Consider the following 18764-nt stretch of genomic DNA (forward strand, 5'->3'; position numbering starts at 1 on the left):
ACCGCCATGCAGTCATAAATGTAATAAAGATAAGTGGTTCAATAAACAGGGACCACGCGGCAACGCTAACCCAGCAGCAGCAGACGTGATGGAACAGGAGCAGGCGCAGGAGGAGAAGGCCACGCTTTGTGAGACACAACAACCCAGGCCTTGCATGTGGACAAAAAGCGTGCGGATATAGCAGCAATGCTTTTTGCCGCCATGCAGTCATAAATGTAATACAGATGAGAGGTTCAATAAACAGGGCCCGGAAACGCAACACCATCCCAGATGTTCATTGGTCATGTTACTTGGTTGGGGTCCTGGAGTGTTGCGTAGTCATTTCCAATCCAGGATTGATTCATTTTAATTTGAGTCAGACGGTCTGCATTGTCTGTAGAGAGGCGGATACGCCGATCTGTGACGATGCCTCCGGCAGCACTGAAACAGCGTTCCGACATAACGCTGGCTGCCGGGCAAGCCAGCACCTCTATTGCGTACATTGCCAGTTCGTGCCAGGTGTCTAGCTTCGATACCCAATAGTTGAAGGGTGCAGATGGATGGTTCGACACAGCTACGCCATCTGACATGTAGTCCTTGACCATCTTCTCCAGGCGATCGGTGTTGGAGGTGGATCTGCACGCTTGCTGTTCAGTGGGCTGCGGCTGCATGGGTGTCAGAAAATTTTCCCACTCCAAGGACACTGCCGATACCATTCCCTTTTGGGTACTAGCTGCGGCTTGCGTTGTTTGCTGCCCTCCTGGTCGTCCTGGGTTTGCGGAAGTCAGTCTGTCTGCGTACAACTGGCTAGAGGAGGGGGAGGATGTCAATCTCCTCTCTAAAGTCTCCACAAGGGCCTGCTGGTATTCTTCCATTTTGACCTGTCTGACTCTTTCTTCAAGCAGTTTTGGAACATTGTGTTTGTACCGTGGATCCAGAAGGGTATAAACCCAGTAATTGGTGTTGTCCAGAATGCGCACAATGCGTGGGTCACGTTCAATGCAGTCTAGCATGAATTGAGCCATGTGTGCCAGAGTCCTACCAGAATCCTCATCATCCTCTTGTGAGCGTTGTGATAGTTGTTGTGATGCATCATAGTCGTCACCTTCCTCCTGGTCTGCTTCTGCTGACCATTCGCGTTGAATTGTGGAAGTCCAACGTGCACCGCTCTGGCCCTCGTCAGTGGTGGCATGAAATTCCTGCTCCAACTCCAGCTGTTCCTCCTCCTCTTCTTCGTCATAGCTGCTGGGGCCAGCGTTCCCTGAGGCGGATGGCCTGATGTTGGTACCATCACGCTGATCGTTTTCTCCTTCAGATTCCCCCAGTTGCATCATGACAGCTGTTTCCTTGATTTTTAACATCGACCTCTTCAGTAAACACAGCAGTGGTATGGTAATGCTGACTGAAGAGTTGTCACTGCTCACAAGCAACGTGGATTGCTCAAAATTTTGGAGGACTTGGCAGAGGTCCAACATGTTGGCCCAATCGGATCCACAGAAGCTTGGCAGCTGGCCGGATGCGCCTCGGTACTGCGCCGTCATGTACTGGACCACTGCACTCTTCTGCTCGCAAAAGCGGGCTAGCATGTGCAGCGTAGAATTCCAGCGCGTAGGGACATCACACAGCAAGCGATGGTGGGGGAGATTGAAGCGCTCCTGCATCTTGGCGAGTGCCCCCGAAGCAGTACTGGAATTTCTACAATGTTTGGACACTCGACGCACCTTCAACAGCAGATCGGGCACGCCTGGGTATGTCCTCAGGAACCGCTGAACTACTAGGTTCATCACGTGCGCCAGGCAAGGGATGTGTGTCAGCTTAGCCAACCTTAAAGCGCGAATGAGATTACTCCCATTATCACACACAACCATGCCCGGTTTCAGGTCCAGCGGTGCCAGCCACAAATCCGTCTGTTCCTTTATTCCCCTCCAAATTTCCTCCCCTGTGTGCTGCTTATCCCCAAGGCAGATTAGCTTCAGCAACGCTTGCTGACGCATGCCAACAGCTGTGCTGCACTGCTTCCACGATCCTACTGCTGCTGGGTTAGCGTTTCCGGATGAGGTACAGCTTTGAGATGCGTTGGAGGAGAAGGAGTCAGAGAGGTAGGTGCTGCTGTTATCCAGTGGGAGGGACGGCGGTGCAGCTGTTTGTGGCGTGGGCAACACCCGTGCCGTAGCAGGTGAGGAATCGCTGCCAGGCTCCACAAGGTTCACCCAGTGCGCGGTAAGGGAGATGTATCGACCCTGGCCGAACGCACTCGTCCAGGTGTCAGTGGTGAGGTGAACCTTGCAGGCAACGGCATTCTTCAAGCTTCGGGTTATTTTGCTGACCACGTGCTCATGCAACTCAGGCACTGCAGAGCGTGCAAAGTGGTAGCGGCTGGGAACCACGTAACGTGGGATGGCCACTGACATCATGCCCTTGAAGCTGTTTGTCTCCACCAATCGATATGGCAGCATTTCGCAGGCCAGAAGCTTGGCTATGCTGGCTGTTACTGCCACGGCCCGGGGGTCATTTGCTGGCAATTTCCTCTTGCGCTCAAACATCTCCGACACAGACAACTGAACCGTAGCGCTGCACACGGAAGGGCTGTTGGTTGTTGTGTTTGATGAACACTGGGAGACCTCAAGAGCACTACTCCGGAAAGTGACAGTGTCAGCGTCGTCTGATGTTTGTGAATGTTGTGAACCACGCAATGGCTGGGCTACTGCTGCTGCTGAGGCGGGTCTGGTGAACCCAAGGGAGGCAGTGTTGTTTCTGGTACCCTGTCCTGACGCGTTTGCCCAAAGAGTGGGATGTTTGGATAGCATGTGACGGCTCATGCTGGTGGTGGAGAGGTTGTTAATATTTTTCCCCCTGCTCAGGCGGGTCTTGCACACCTTGCAAATCGCCATGGTAACATCCTCAGTGCAGTCTTCAAAGAAAGCCCAGACTTTGGAGCACCTGCCTCCTTGCTGGCGATTTCTGTTTGCTCCTCTTTTGCCTCTCACTTGAACTTCCACGCTTGTGGTGCCTGAAATTGCGCGCCGCCTACCTTGTGGCACAAGGCGAACTCGTGCAGCAGTGTGTTCTTCAACAGACTCATCTGTGCTGCTGCTACGACGGCGATGTTCTCGTTCACAAACAAAATCTGGGTCTCTGTCCACATTGTCCATACCCTCCTCTTCCATCTCCTCAAACTCGTCATATGTCATTGTGGGCCACCGCCGTGGAGTAGAGCTCCCCACAACAACCTCTGCGCAGCACACTCCAACGTCGTCTTCCAGATCTTGTCGGCCGACCTCCTGCAATTGCAACCCCTCCTGCCCAAATTGCTCTGGGATTTGGGTTTCCGAGTCCTCTTCGGACTCGCCTCGTATTTCAGTGCGCGGTACATTTCCCACAGTTAACGGTTGTGAATCCAGGCACAACATTTCTGGCTGTTCCTCCATTGACCTTTGAAAGGTGGAAGTTTGTTGGGCTGGGAATAGCTCCTGCGAATACCCCATTGTGTCCTGAGGTAATTCATCGGACTGGTTATCTGGCAGTTGTGTGCGTGGTGTCGCTGCCGGTTGTGTCAGCTTTGTGCCCACTGGCTCCTTGTAACTGGCTGAGGACTCGGACCTCGTGCGTGATGTGCTGGTGCTGCTTAACCCACTGCTGGACGCTTGAGAGGTCATCCAAGTAATTATCTGGTCCTGTTCTTTTGGATTTGTGAGGGTTGTTGTCCTGGACAACATGGGTGGTATTGAGTGGGTTTTCTTGGGTGCTCCCCTGTGGCCTGTACGTGAACCGTCAGGGGAAACACCTCTTCCCTTGCCCCTCCCTCTTTCACCGGATTTCTTCCTCATTTCACTTATCCTTACAGTACACGCTGACTGGCAGCAGTACAGTGGCAGTACAGAAATGCTATACAGTACCACTATTCCCAGCAGCGACACAGAGCACAATGCTATACAGTGACGGGTGAGCGGTGTACCACTATTCCCAGCAGACACAGAACAGTGAACAGAATGCTATATAGTGTGGCTGAGCGAGCGGTGTACCACTATTCCCAGCAGACACAGAACAGTGAACAGAATGCTATATAGTGTGGCTGAACGAGCGGTGTACTACTGTTCCCAGCAGACACAGAACAGTACACAGAATGCTATATAGTGTGGCTGAACGAGCGGTGTACTACTGTTCCCAGCAGACACAGAACAGTACACAGAATGCTATATAGTGTGGCTGAACGAGCGGTGTACTACTGTTCCCAGCAGACACAGAACAGTGAACAGAATGCTATATAGTGTGGCTGAGCGAGCGGTGTACCACTATTCCCAGCAGACACAGAACAGTGAACAGAATGCTATATAGTGTGGCTGAGCGAGCGGTGTACCACTATTCCCAGCAGACACAGAACAGTGAACAGAATGCTATATAGTGTGGATGAGCGAGCGGTGTACCACTATTCCCAGCAGACACAGAACAGTAAACAGAATGCTATATAGTGTGGCTGAGCGAGCGGTGTACCACTATTCCCAGCAGACACAGAACAGTGAACAGAATGCTATATAGTGTGGCTGAGCGAGCGGTGTACCACTATTCCCAGCAGACACAGAACAGTGAACAGAATGCTATATAGTGTGGCTGAGCGAGCGGTGTACCACTATTCCCAGCAGACACAGAACAGTGAACAGAATGCTATATAGTGTGGCTGAGCGAGCGGTGTACCACTATTCCCAGCAGACACAGAACAGTGAACAGAATGCTATATAGTGTGGCTGAGCGAGCGGTGTACCACTATTCCCAGCAGACACAGAACAGTAAACAGAATGCTATATAGTGTGGCTGAGCGAGCGGTGTACCACTATTCCCAGCAGACACAGAACAGTGAACAGAATGCTATATAGTGTGGCTGAGCGAGCGGTGTACCACTATTCCCAGCAGACACAGAACAGTGAACAGAATGCTATATAGTGTGGCTGAGCGAGCGGTGTACCACTATTCCCAGCAGACACAGAACAGTGAACAGAATGCTATATAGTGTGGATGAGCGAGCGGTGTACCACTATTCCCAGCAGACACAGAACAGTAAACAGAATGCTATATAGTGTGGCTGAGCGAGCGGTGTACCACTATTCCCAGCAGACACAGAACAGTGAACAGAATGCTATATAGTGTGGCTGAGCGAGCGGTGTACCACTATTCCCAGCAGACACAGAACAGTGAACAGAATGCTATATAGTGTGGCTGAGCGAGCGGTGTACTACTGTTCCCAGCAGACACAGAACAGTACACAGAATGCTATATAGTGTGGCTGAACGAGCGGTGTACTACTGTTCCCAGCAGACACAGAACAGTACACAGAATGCTATATAGTGTGGCTGAACGAGCGGTGTACCACTATTCCAAGCAGACACAGAACAGTGAACAGAATGCTATATAGTGTGGCTGAGCGAGCGGTGTACCACTATTCCCAGCAGACACAGAGTGGCAGTAAACAGAATGCTATATAGTGTGGCTGAGCGAGGTACACAGAGTGGCAGTAAACAGAATGCTATATAGTGTGGCTGTGCAAGCGGTGTACTACTATTCCCAGCAGACACAGAGTGGCAGTAAACAGAATGCTATATAGTGTGGCTGAGCGAGGTACACAGAGTGGCAGTAAACAGAATGCTGAGCGAGCGGTGTACTACTATTCCCAGCAGCGACACACAATGACTGGGGGGGACCCTGGCTAGCGTGGCTGGAGCGCGAACTACCCTGCCTGCCTACCCAAAGCTAAACCCACAGACAAATGGCGGAGATATGACGTGGTTCGGGTATTTATTTACCCGAACCACGTGACAGTTCGGCCAATCAGAGCGCGTTCGGGTCCGAACCACGTGACCCGTTCGGCCAATCACAGCGCTAGCCGAACGTTCGGGGAACGTTCGGCCATGCGCTCTTAGTTCGGCCATATGGCCGAACGGTTTGGCCGAGCACCGTCAGGTGTTCGGCCGAACTCGAACATCACCCGAACAGGGTGATGTTCTGCAGAACCCGAACAGTGGCGAACACTGTTCGCCCAACACTACTTCCTGTACAATCCCTCATCTCGCTGTACATTCCCTCATCTCGCTGTACAATCCCTCATCTCTCTGTACAATCCCTCATCTCCCCAATCACTGTCTCATCCCCCTGTACAATCCCTCATCTCACTGTACAATCCCTCATCTCTCTGTACAATCCCTCATCTCCCCGATCACTGTCTCATCTCCCTGTACAATCCCTTATCTCCCCGATCACTGTCTCATCTCCCTGTACAATCCCTCATCTCTCTGTACAATTCCTCATCTCCCCGATCACTGTCTCATCTCCCTGTGCAATCCCTCATCTCACTGTACAATCCCTCATCTCGCTGTACAATCCCTCATCTCCCCGACCACTGTATCATCTCGCTGTACAAACCCTCATCTCCCTGTACAATCCCTCATCTCCCCGATCACTGTCTCATCTCCCTGTACAATCCCTCATCTCGCTGTACAATCCCTCATCTCCCCGATCACTGTCTCATCTCCCTGTACAATCCCTCATCTCACTGTACAATCCCTCATCTCGCTGTACAATCCCTCATCTCCCTGTACAATCCCTCATCTCCCCGATCACTGTCTCATCTCCCTGTACAATCCCTCATCTCCCCGATCACTGTCTCATCTCCCTGTACAATCCCTCATCTCTCTGTACAATCCCTCATCTCTCTGTACAATCCCTCATCTCCCCAATCACTGTCTCATCCCCCTGTACAATGCCTCATCTCACTGTACAATCCCTCATCTCTCTGTACAATCCCTCATCTCCCCGATCACTGTCTCATCTCACTGTACAATCCCTCATCTCCCCGATCACTGTCTCATCTCCCTGTACAATCCCTCATCTCTCTGTACAATTCCTCATCTCCCCGATCACTGTCTCATCTCCCTGTACAATCCCTCATCTCGCTGTACAATCCCTCATCTCGCTGTACAATTCCTCATCTCCCCGATCACTGTCTCATCTCCCTATACAATCCCTCATCTCCCCGATCACTGTCTCATCTCCCTGTACAATCCCTCATCTCTCTGTACAATCCCTCATCTCCCCAATCACTGTCTCATCCCCCTGTACAATCCCTCATCTCACTGTACAATCCCTCATCTCCCTGTGCAATCCCTCATCTCACTGTACAATCCCTCATCTCGCTGTACAATCCCTCATCTCCCCGACCACTGTATCCTCTCGCTGTACAAACCCTCATCTCCCTGTACAATCCCTCATCTCCCCGATCACTGTCTCATCTCCCTGTACAATCCCTCAGCTCGCTGTACAATCCCTCATCTCCCCGATCACTGTCTCATCTCCCTGTACAATCCCTCATCTCCCCGATCACTGTTTCATCTCCCTGTACAATCCCTCATCTCCCCGATCACTGTCTCATCTTCCAAATCCCTCATCTCGCTGTACAATCCCTCATCTCGCTGTACAATCCCTCATCTCCCTGTACAATCCCTCATCTCCCCGATCACTGTCTCATTTCCCTCATCCCTCATCTCTCTGTACAATCCCTCATCTCCCCAATCACTGTCTCATCCCCCTGTACAATCCCTCATCTCACTGTACAATCACTCATCTCTCTGTACAATCCCTCATCTCCCCGATCACTGTCTCATCTCCCTGTACAATCCCTCATCTCCCCGATCACTGTCTCATCTCCCTGTACAATCCCTCATCTCTCTGTACAATTCCTCATCTCCCCGATCACTGTCTCATCTCCCTGTACAATTCCTCATCTCGCTGTACAATCCCTCATCTCGCTGTACAATTCCTCGTCTCCCCGATCACTGTTTCATCTCCCTGTACAATCCCTCATCTCCCCGATCACTGTCTCATCTTCCTGTACAATCCCTCATCTCGCTGTACAATCCCTCATCTCGCTGTACAATCCCTCATCTCGCTGTACAATCCCTCATCTCGCTGTACAATCCCTCATCTCCCTGTACAATCCCTCATCTCCCCGATCACTGTCTCATCTCCCTGTACAATCCCTCATCTCTCTGTACAATCCCTCATCTCCACGATCACTGTCTCATCTCGCTGTACAATCCCTCATCTCCCAGATCACTGACTTATCTCGCTGTACAATCCCTCATCTCGCTGTACAATCTCTCATCTCCCCGATCACTGTCTCATCTCCCTGTACAATCCCTCATCTCCCCGATCACTGTTTCATCTCCCTGTACAATCCCTCATCTCCCCGATCACTGTCTCATCTTCCTGTACAATCCCTCATCTCGCTGTACATTCCCTCATCTCGCTGTACAATCCCTCATCTCTCTGTACAATCCCTCATCTCCCCAATCACTGTCTCATCCCCCTGTACAATCCCTCATCTCACTGTACAATCCCTCATCTCTCTGTACAATCCCTCATCTCCCCGATCACTGTCTCATCTCCCTGTACAATCCCTTATCTCCCCGATCACTGTCTCATCTCCCTGTACAATCCCTCATCTCTCTGTACAATTCCTCATCTCCCCGATCACTGTCTCATCTCCCTGTACAATCCCTCATCTCGCTGTACAATCCCTCATCTCGCTGTACAATTCCTCATCTCCCCGATCACTGTCTCATCTTCCTGAACAATCCCTCATCTCGCTGTACAATCCCTCATCTCCCCGATCACTGTCTCATCTCCCTGACTGTACAATCCCTCATCTCCCTGTACAATCCCTCATCTCCCCGATCACTGTCTCATCTCCCTGTGCAATCCCTCATCTCCCTGTGCAATCCCTCATCTCACTGTACAATCCCTCATCTCGCTGTACAATCCCTCATCTCCCCGACCACTGTCTCATCTCGCTGTACAAACCCTCATCTCCCTGTACAATCCCTCATCTCCCCGATCACTGTCTCATCTCCCTGTACAATCCCTCATCTCGCTGTACAATCCCTCATCTCCCCGATCACTGTCTCATCTCCCTGTACAATCCCTCATCTCCCCGATCACTGTTTCATCTCCCTGTACAATCCCTCATCTCCCCGATCACTGTCTCATCTTCCTGTACAATCCCTCATCTCGCTGTACAATCCCTCATCTCGCTGTACAATCCCTCATCTCCCTGTACAATCCCTCATCTCCCCGATCACTGTCTCATCTCCCTGTACAATCTCTCATCTCCCCGATCACTGTCTCATCTCCCTGTACAATCCCTCATCTCTCTGTACAATCCCTCATCTCCCCGATCACTGTCTCATCTCGCTGTACAATCCCTCATCTCCCTGTACAATCCCTCATCTCCCTGTACAATCCCTCATCTCCCCGATCACTGTCTCATCTCCCTGTACAATCCCTCATCTCCCCGATCACTGTCTTATCTCCCTGTACAATCCCTCATCTCCCCGATCACTGTCTTATCTCGCTGTACAATCCCTCATCTCCCTGTACAATCCCTCATCTCCCCGATCACTGACTTATCTCGCTGTACAATCCCTCATCTCCCTGTACAATCCCTCATCTCCCCGATCACTGTCTCATCTCGCTGTACAATCCCTCATCTCGCTGTACAATCCCTCATCTCCCTGTACAATCCCTCATCTCCCTGTACAATCCCTCATCTCCCTGTACAATCCCTCATCTCCCCGATCACTGTCTTATCTCCCTGTACAATGCCTCATCTCTCTGTACAATTCCTCATCTCCTCGATCACTGTCTCATCTCCCTGTACAATCCCTCATCTCCCCGATCACTGTCTTATCTCCCTGTACAATCCCTCATCTCCCTGTACAATCCCTCATCTCGCTGTACAATCCCTCATCTCGCTGTACAATCCCTCATCTCGCTGTACAATCCCTCATCTCCCTGTACAATCCCTCATCTCCCCGATCACTGTCTCATCTCCCTGTACAATCCCTCATCTCCCCGATCACTGTCTCATCTCCCTGTACAATCCCTCATCTCTCTGTACAATCCCTCATCTCCCCGATCACTGTCTCATCTCGCTGTACAATCCCTCATCTCCCAGATCACTGACTTATCTCGCTGTACAATCCCTCATCTCGCTGTACAATCTCTCATCTCCCCGATCACTGTCTCATCTCCCTGTACAATCCCTCATCTCCCAGATCACTGTTTCATCTCCCTGTACAATCCCTCATCTCCCCGATCACTGTCTCATCTTCCTGTACAATCCCTCATCTCGCTGTACATTCCCTCATCTCGCTGTACAATCCCTCATCTCTCTGTACAATCCCTCATCTCCCCAATCACTGTCTCATCCCCCTGTACAATCCCTCATCTCACTGTACAATCCCTCATCTCTCTGTACAATCCCTCATCTCCCCGATCACTGTCTCATCTCCCTGTACAATCCCTCATCTCCCCGATCACTGTCTCATCTCCCTGTACAATCCCTCATCTCTCTGTACAATTCCTCATCTCCCCGATCACTGTCTCATCTCCCTGTACAATCCCTCATCTCGCTGTACAATCCCTCATCTCGCTGTACAATTCCTCATCTCCCCGATCACTGTCTCATCTTCCTGTACAATCCCTCATCTCGCTGTACAATCCCTCATCTCCCCGATCACTGTCTCATCTCCCTGACTGTACAATCCCTCATCTCCCTGTACAATCCCTCATCTCCCCGATCACTGTCTCATCTCCCTGTGCAATCCCTCATCTCCCTGTGCAATCCCTCATCTCACTGTACAATCCCTCATCTCGCTGTACAATCCCTCATCTCCCCGACCACTGTCTCATCTCGCTGTACAAACCCTCATCTCCCTGTACAATCCCTCATCTCCCCGATCACTGTCTCATCTCCCTGTACAATCCCTCATCTCGCTGTACAATCCCTCATCTCCCCGATCACTGTCTCATCTCCCTGTACAATCCCTCATCTCCCCGATCACTGTTTCATCTCCCTGTACAATCCCTCATCTCCCCGATCACTGTCTCATCTCGCTGTACAATCCCTCATCTCGCTGTACAATCCCTCATCTCCCTGTACAATCCCTCATCTCCCCGATCACTGTCTCATCTCCCTGTACAATCCCTCATCTCCCCGATCACTGTCTCATCTCCCTGTACAATCCCTCATCTCTCTGTACAATCCCTCATCTCCCCGATCACTGTCTCATCTCGCTGTACAATCCCTCATCTCCCTGTACAATCCCTCATCTCCCCGATCACTGTCTCATCTCGCTGTACAATCCCTCATCTCGCTGTACAATCCCTCATCTCCCTGTACAATCCCTCATCTCCCCGATCACTGTCTCATCTCCCTGTACAATCCCTCATCTCCCCGATCACTGTCTTATCTCCCTGTACAATCCCTCATCTCCCCGATCACTGTCTTATCTCGCTGTACAATCCCTCATCTCCCTGTACAATCCCTCATCTCCCCGATCACTGACTTATCTCGCTGTACAATCCCTCATCTCCCTGTACAATCCCTCATCTCCCCGATCACTGTCTCATCTCGCTGTACAATCCCTCATCTCGCTGTACAATCCCTCATCTCCCTGTACAATCCCTCATCTCCCTGTACAATCCCTCATCTCCCCGATCACTGTCTCATCTCCCTGTACAATCCCTCATCTCCCCGATCACTGTCTTATCTCCCTGTACAATGCCTCATCTCCCTGTACAATCCCTCATTTCCCCGATCACTGTCTCATCTCACTGTGCAATCCCTCATCCCACTGTACAATCTCTCATCTCAGTCCTTAAAGGAGTCATCAGGGAAAATTAATAAAATAATTGCTACTTACCGGGGGCTTCCTCCAGCCCCAAGCTCCCAGCATGTCCCACGCCGCAGCTCAGTTCCAGTCCCCGGCAATGATGTCAGGGCGACCTCCACACAGGCACAGTAGTTCTGCGCCTGCGCAGTCCACTCCGGCCCACGTGGCAGTGATTGACAGCGCCGCTCGCGCAGGCGCAGAGCCTGACGTCACCGCTGGGAACGGCTGTGGGGAGAGCTGCGGCGAAGGACATGCTGGGAGCTTGGGGCTGAAGGAAGTCCCGGGAAGTAGCACTTATTTTATTAATTTTTGCCCTGATGACTCCTTTAATCACTGTCTCATCTCGCTGTACAATCCCTCATCTCCCTGTACAATCCCTCATCTCCATGTACAATCCCTCATCTCACTGTACAATCCCTCATCTCCCTGTACAATCCCTTATCTCCCCGATCACTGTCTCATCTCGCTGTACAATCCCTCATCTCCCCGATCACTGTCTCATCTCACTGTACAATCCCTCATCTCACTGTACAATCTCTCATTTCCTTAATCACTGTCTCATCTCACTGTACAATCCCTCATCTCCCTGTAAAATCTCTTATTTCCCCGATCTCTGTCTCATCTCCTTGTAAAATCCCTCTTCTCCCCGATCACAGTCTCATCTCCCTGTACAATCTCTTATTTCCCCGATCTCTGCCTCATGTCCCTGTACAATCCCTCATCTCCACCACAACCTGATCACTGTTTCATCTTCCTCATTGCTCTTCTGCTCCTGTCTCTCTTTCATTGCCTATTCCCAATTTTTGCCCTCATTCACTCATTGCTCTATTCACTCTCTTCCTCTTCTTTACACTATTCACTCTCTTCCTCCTCTCTGCTCTATTCGCTCTCTTCCTCTTCTCTGCACTATTCACTCTCTTCCTCTTCTCTGCACTATTCACTCTCTTCCTCTTCTCTGCACTATTCACTCTCTTCCTCTTCTCTGCTATATTCGCTCTCTTCCTCTTCTCTGCACTATTCACTCTCTTCCTCTTCTCTGCACTATTCACTCTCTTCCTCTTCTCTGCTCTATTCACTCTCCTTCTCTTCTCTGCACTATTCACTCTCTTCCTCTTCTCTGTACTATTCACTCTCTTCCTCTTCCCTGTTCTATTCGCTCTCTTCCTCTTCCCTGTTCTATTCGCTCTCTTCCTCTTCTCTGCACTATTCGCTCTCTTCCTCTTCTCTGCTCTATTCACTCTTTTCCTCTTCTCTGCACTATTCACTCTCTTCCTCTTCTCTGTACTATTCACTCTCTTCCTCTTCCCTGTTCTATTCGCTCTCTTCCTCTTCCCTGTTCTATTCGCTCTCTTCCTCTTCTCTGCACTATTCACTCTTTTACTCTTCTCTGCACTATTCACTCTCTTCTTCTTCTCTGCATTATTCACTCTCTTCCTCTTATCTGCACTATTCACTCTCTTCCTCTTTTCTACACTATTTACGCTCTTCCTCTTCTTTGCACTACTCACTCTCTTCCTCTTCTCTGCACTATTCACTCTCCTCCTCTTCTCTACTCTGTTCACTCTCTTCCTCTTTTCTGCACTATTTACGCTCTTCCTCTTCTTTGCGCTATTCACTCTCTTCCTCTTCCCTGTTCTATTCACTCTCTTCCTCTTCTCTGCTCTATTCACTCTCTTCCTCTTCTTTGCACTATTCACTCTCTTCCTCTTCTCTGCACTATTCACTCTCTTCCTCTTCTCTGCACTATTCTCTCTCTTCCTCTTCTCTGCACTATTCACTCTCTTCCTCCTCTCTGCACTATTCACTCTCTTCCTCTTCTCTGCACTATTCACTCTCTTCCTCTTCTCTGCACTATTCGCTCTCTTCCTCTTCTCTGCACTATTCGCTCTCTTCATCTTCTCTGCATTATTCACTCTCTTCCTCTTATCTGCACTATTCACTCCCTTCATCTTCTCTGCACTATTCACTCTCTTCCTCTTTTCTACACTATTTACGCTATTCCTCTTCTTTGCGCTATTCACTCTCTTCCTATTCTCTGCACTATTCACTCTCCTCCTCTTCTCTACTCTGTTCACTCTCTTCCTCTTTTCTACACTATTTACGCTCTTCCTCTTCTTTGCGCTATTCACTCTCTTCCTCTTCCCTGTTCTATTCACTCTCTTCCTCTTCTCTGCACTATTCACTCTCTTCCACTTCTCTGCACTATTCACTCTCTTCCTCTTCTTTGCACTATTCACTCTCTTCCTCCTCTCTGCTCTATTCACTCTCTTTATCTTCTCTGCACTATTCACTCTCTTCCTCTTCTCTGCACTATTCACTCTCCTCCTCTTCTCTACTCTGTTCACTCTCTTCCTCTTTTCTACACTATTTACGCTCTTCCTCTTCTTTGCACTATTCACTCTCTTCCTCTTCTCTGCTCTATTCACTCTCTTCCTCTTCTCTGCTCTATTCACTCTCTTCCTCTTTTTTGCACTATTCACTCTCTTCCTCTTCCCTGTTTTATTCGCTCTCTTCCTCTTCCCTGTTCTATTCGCTCTCTTCCTCTTCTCTGCACTATTCGCTCTCTTCCTCTTCTCTGCACTATTCACTCTCTTCCTCCTCTCTGCACTATTCACTCTCTTCCTCCTCTCTGCACTATTCACTCTCTTCCTCTTCTTTGCACTATTCACTCTCTTCCTCTTCTCTGCACTATTCATTCTCTTCCTCTTCTCTGCACTATTCACACTCTTCCTCTTCTTTGCACTATTCATTCTCTTCCTCTTCTCTGCACTATTCATTCTCTTCCTCTTCTCTGCACTATTAACTCTCTTCCACTTCTCTGCACTATTCACTCTCTTCCTCTTCTTTGCACTATTCACTCTCTTCCTCTTCTCTACACTATTCACTCTCTTCCTCTTCTCTGCACTATACACTCTCTTCCTCTTCTCTGCTATATTCGCTCGCTTCCTCTTCTCTGCACTATGCGCTCTCTTCCTCTTCTCTGCACTATGCGCTCTCTTCCTCTTCTCTGCACTATTCACTCTCTTCCTCTTCCTTGCACTAATTACTCTCTTCCTCTTCTCTGCACTATTCGCTCTCTTCCTCTTCTCTGCACTATTCATTCTCTTCCTCTTCTCTGCACTATTCACTCTCTTCCTCTTCTCTGCACTATTCACTCTCTTCCTCTTCTCTGCACTATTCACACTCTTCCTCTTCTTTGCACTATACACTCTCTTCCTCTTCTCTGCACTATTCACACTCTTCCTCTTCTTTGCACTATACACTCTCTTCCTCTTCTCTGCACTATTCACACTCTTCCTCTTCTTTGCACTATACACTCTCTTCCTCTTCTCTGCACTATTCACTCTCTTCCTCTTCTCTGCTCTATTCGCTCTCTTCCTCTTCTCTGCACTATTCATTCTCTTCCTCTTCTCTGCACTATTCACTCTCTTCCTCTTCTCTGCACTATTCACTCTCTTCCTCTTCTCTGCACTATTCACTCTCTTCCTCTTCTCTGCTCTATTCGCTCTCTTCCTCTTCATTGAACATGTGTCTTCAGGCCAGGCGAATGGAGATTAGGTGTGTTTCCTGTCCTTCCTCGCACTCCCAGGGGACTGTCTCTGGCTTCTCCACCCTAATTCCATCTATCCTGCATCCACCAGCAGGGGGTGTAACACTAACTGACTTGATAAAGTGTAAATTCCTTGGCTGTCTCTGTAGCGCCCCTCTCTGCCCCGGAGGTGATGGTGTGGTGCCAGCAGGATGGAAGTGCCAGTGTCTCCTGTGTGCTAGAGATGGATCAGGAGGCCACTTATAACTGGACAGTCAATGGAGCATGGTATCAAGAAAATCACTCTGGTAATATCACAATTACTAATGAAAAGTTCAGCTCTGGTCCGCTGAATGTCAGCTGTTCTGTGCAGAATTCAGTAAGCTTGGAGAAGAGTAACCACACCCTGATCTCCTGCCCAGGTGAGTGGAGAGTGAGCTCTGCTCCTTGTCCTTCCTCACTGTACAATCTCCCGGACCCCGATGACTGTCTCACCTGGCTGTACAATCCCTCATTTCTCTGTACAATCCCTCATCTCCCCGATCACTGTCTCATCTTCCTGTACAATCCCTCATCTCCCTGTACAATCCCTCATCTCCTCGATCACTGTCTCATCTCGCTGTACAAACCCTTATCTCACTGTACAATCCCTCATCTCCTCGATCACTGTCTCATCTCGCTGTACAATCCCTCTTCTCCCCGATCACTGTCTCATCTCACTGTACAATCCCTCATCTCCCTGTACAATCCCTCATCTTGCTGTACAATCCTTCATCTCCCCGATCACTGTCTCATCTCACTTTACAATCCTTCATCTCCCTGTACAATCCCTCATCTTACTATACAATCCCTCATCTCCCTGTACAATCCCTCATCTCCCTGTACAATCCCTCATCTCCCCGATCACTGTCTCATCTTCCTGCACAATCCCTCATCTCGCTGTACAATCCCTCATCTCCCCGATCACTGTCTCATCTCCCTGTACAATCCCTCATCTTGCTGTACAATCCCTCATCTCCCTGTACAATCCCTCATCTCCCCGACCACTGTCTCATCTCACTGTACAAACCCTCATCTCCCTGTACAATCCCTCATCTCGCTGTACAATCCCTCATCTCCCCAATCACTGTCTCATCTCGCTGTACAATCCCTTATCTCACTGTACAATCCCTCATCTCCCCGATCACTGTCTCATCTTCCTTTACAATCCCTCATCTCACTGTACAATCCCTCATCTCCCCGATCACTGTCTCATCTCGCTGTACAATCCCTCATCTCGCTGTACAATCCCTCATCTCCCTGTACAATCCCTCATCTTGCTGTACAATCCTTCATCTCCCCGATCACTGTCTCATCTCACTGTACAATCCTTCATCTCCCTGTACAATCCCTCATCTCACTATACAATCCCTCATCTCCCTGTACAATCCCTCATCTCCCCGATCACTGTCTCATCTCGCTGTACAATCCCTCATCTCCCTGTACAATCCCTCATCTCCCCGATCACTGTCTCATCTTCCTGCACAATCCCTCATCTCGCTGTACAATCCCTCATCTCCCCGATCACTGTCTCATCTCCCTGTACAATCCCTCATCTCATTGTACAATCCCTCATCTCGTTGTACAATCCCTCATCTCCCTGTACAATCCCTCATCTCGCTGTACAAACCCTCATCTCTCTGCACAATCCCTCATCTCGCTGTACAATCCCTCATCTCCCCGATCACTGTCTCATCTCCCTGTACAATCCCTCATCTCATTGTACAATCCCTCATCTCGTTGTACAATCCCTCATCTCCCTGTACAATCCCTCATCTCGCTGTACAAACCCTCATCTCTCTGTACAATCCCTCATCTCGCTGTACAATCCCTCATCTCCCCAATCACTGTCTCATCTCGCTGTACAATCCCTTATCTCACTGTACAATCCCTCATCTCCCCGATCACTGTCTCATCTCCCTGTACAATCCCTCATCTCACTGTACAATCCCTCATCTCCCCGATCACTGTCTCATCTCGCTGTACAAACCCTCATCTCCCTGTACAATCCCTCATCTCCCTGTACAATCCCTCATCTCACTGTACAATCCCTCATCTCCCCGATCACTGTCTCATCTCGCTGTACAAACCCTCATCTCCCTGTACAATCCCTCATCTCACTGTACAATCCCTCATCTCCCCGATCACTGTCTCATCTCGCTGTACAAACCCTCATCTCCCTGATCACTGTCTCATCCCCCTGTACAATCCCTCATCTCACTGTACAATCCCTCATCTCTCTGTACAATCCCTCATCTCCCCAATCACTGTCTCATCTCGCTGTACAATCCCTCATCTCACTGTACAATCCCTCATCTCCCCGATCACTGTCTCATCTCCTTGTACAATCCCTCTTCTCCCCGATCACTGTCTCATCTCTCTGTACAATCCCTCATCTCCCCGATCACTGTCTCATCTCTCTGTACAATCCCTCATCTCCCCGATCACTGTCTCATCTCCTTGTACAATCCCTCTTTTCCCCGATCACTGTCTCATCTCGCTGTACAATCCCTCATCTCGCTGTACAATCCCTCATCTCGCTGTACAATCCCTCATCTCACTGTACAATCCCTCATCTCTCTGTACAATCCCTCATCCCCCTGTACAATCCCTCATCCCCCTGTACAATCCCTCATCTCACTGTACAATCCCTCATCTCACTGTACAATCCCTCATCTCACTGTACAATCCCTCATCTCCCCGATCACTGTCTCATCTCCTTGTACAATCCCTCTTTTCCCCGATCACTGTCTCATCTCGCTGTACAATCCCTCATCTCGCTGTACAATCCCTCATCTCGCTGTACAATCCCTCATCTCACTGTACAATCCCTCATCTCTCTGTACAATCCCTCATCTCGCTGTACAATCCCTCATCTCCCCGACAGGGTTGCTCGGGTAGTGCTTTTCATCGGATCGGATCCGGATATCCGGCCGCATTACCCGCGGATACCCGACCTATTCGGGTATCCGGATAAAAAAAACGGAAGTTTCCTTTAAATAGCTTTTAAAGGGGTTTTAGGGTAAATGATGCATGTAGCATCATATTTTTTTAAAGGGAAACACTAATTAAAAAATTTTGTTAACATAAAAGTAAAAAAAAAAAAAAAAAAAAAAAGCTGTCAATTAACACCAGAACTATGTTCCAGACAGTGGTCGTGCAGCCCACATTGTGTCCAAAGTCCAATCGCACAACTGGGACATGACAGTTTTCAGCCCAGACACCTCCAAAAAAATGAATTTTGTGTTTTGGGTTGAATATAGGTGGCGGTATCAGCAGCAGTGGCCTGTGGCACAGTGGCGGCCAGATTGGGGAGGTGAAGATTCCCCTGCGGCCTGAATGGGATGCTGCTGCTTTTCTCCCTGTGGCGGTTGGGGGTTGAGTGGTGCGGCTGGTGGTAGCGGCAGAAGGATGTGGTGGGTCCCGCATTCCATGGCCACTGCCTGCAATGCTGCAATGCTGATCCTCCGTGCCAAACCCACCGACGCATCCCCCTC

At 49.7% G+C, this 18764-nt stretch overlaps 1 protein-coding gene across 3 annotated transcripts in view; it reads left to right on the forward strand.

Moving 5' to 3' along the window:
• The window catches only part of LOC137547429 (uncharacterized), a 309151-nt gene that overhangs the window by 277735 nt on the left and 12652 nt on the right, over nt 1-18764 (forward strand). For all 3 annotated transcript variants that reach the window (XM_068271011.1, XM_068271010.1, XM_068271012.1), the window contains one exon: nt 15399-15650. In XM_068271011.1, coding sequence (XP_068127112.1) covers nt 15399-15650 — 252 coding nt within the window. The remainder of the gene's footprint in view (nt 1-15398; nt 15651-18764) is intronic.

The sequence above is a fragment of the Hyperolius riggenbachi genome, chromosome 2, assembly GCF_040937935.1.
Source record: "Hyperolius riggenbachi isolate aHypRig1 chromosome 2, aHypRig1.pri, whole genome shotgun sequence".
Classification (NCBI taxonomy): Eukaryota; Metazoa; Chordata; class Amphibia; order Anura; family Hyperoliidae; genus Hyperolius; species Hyperolius riggenbachi.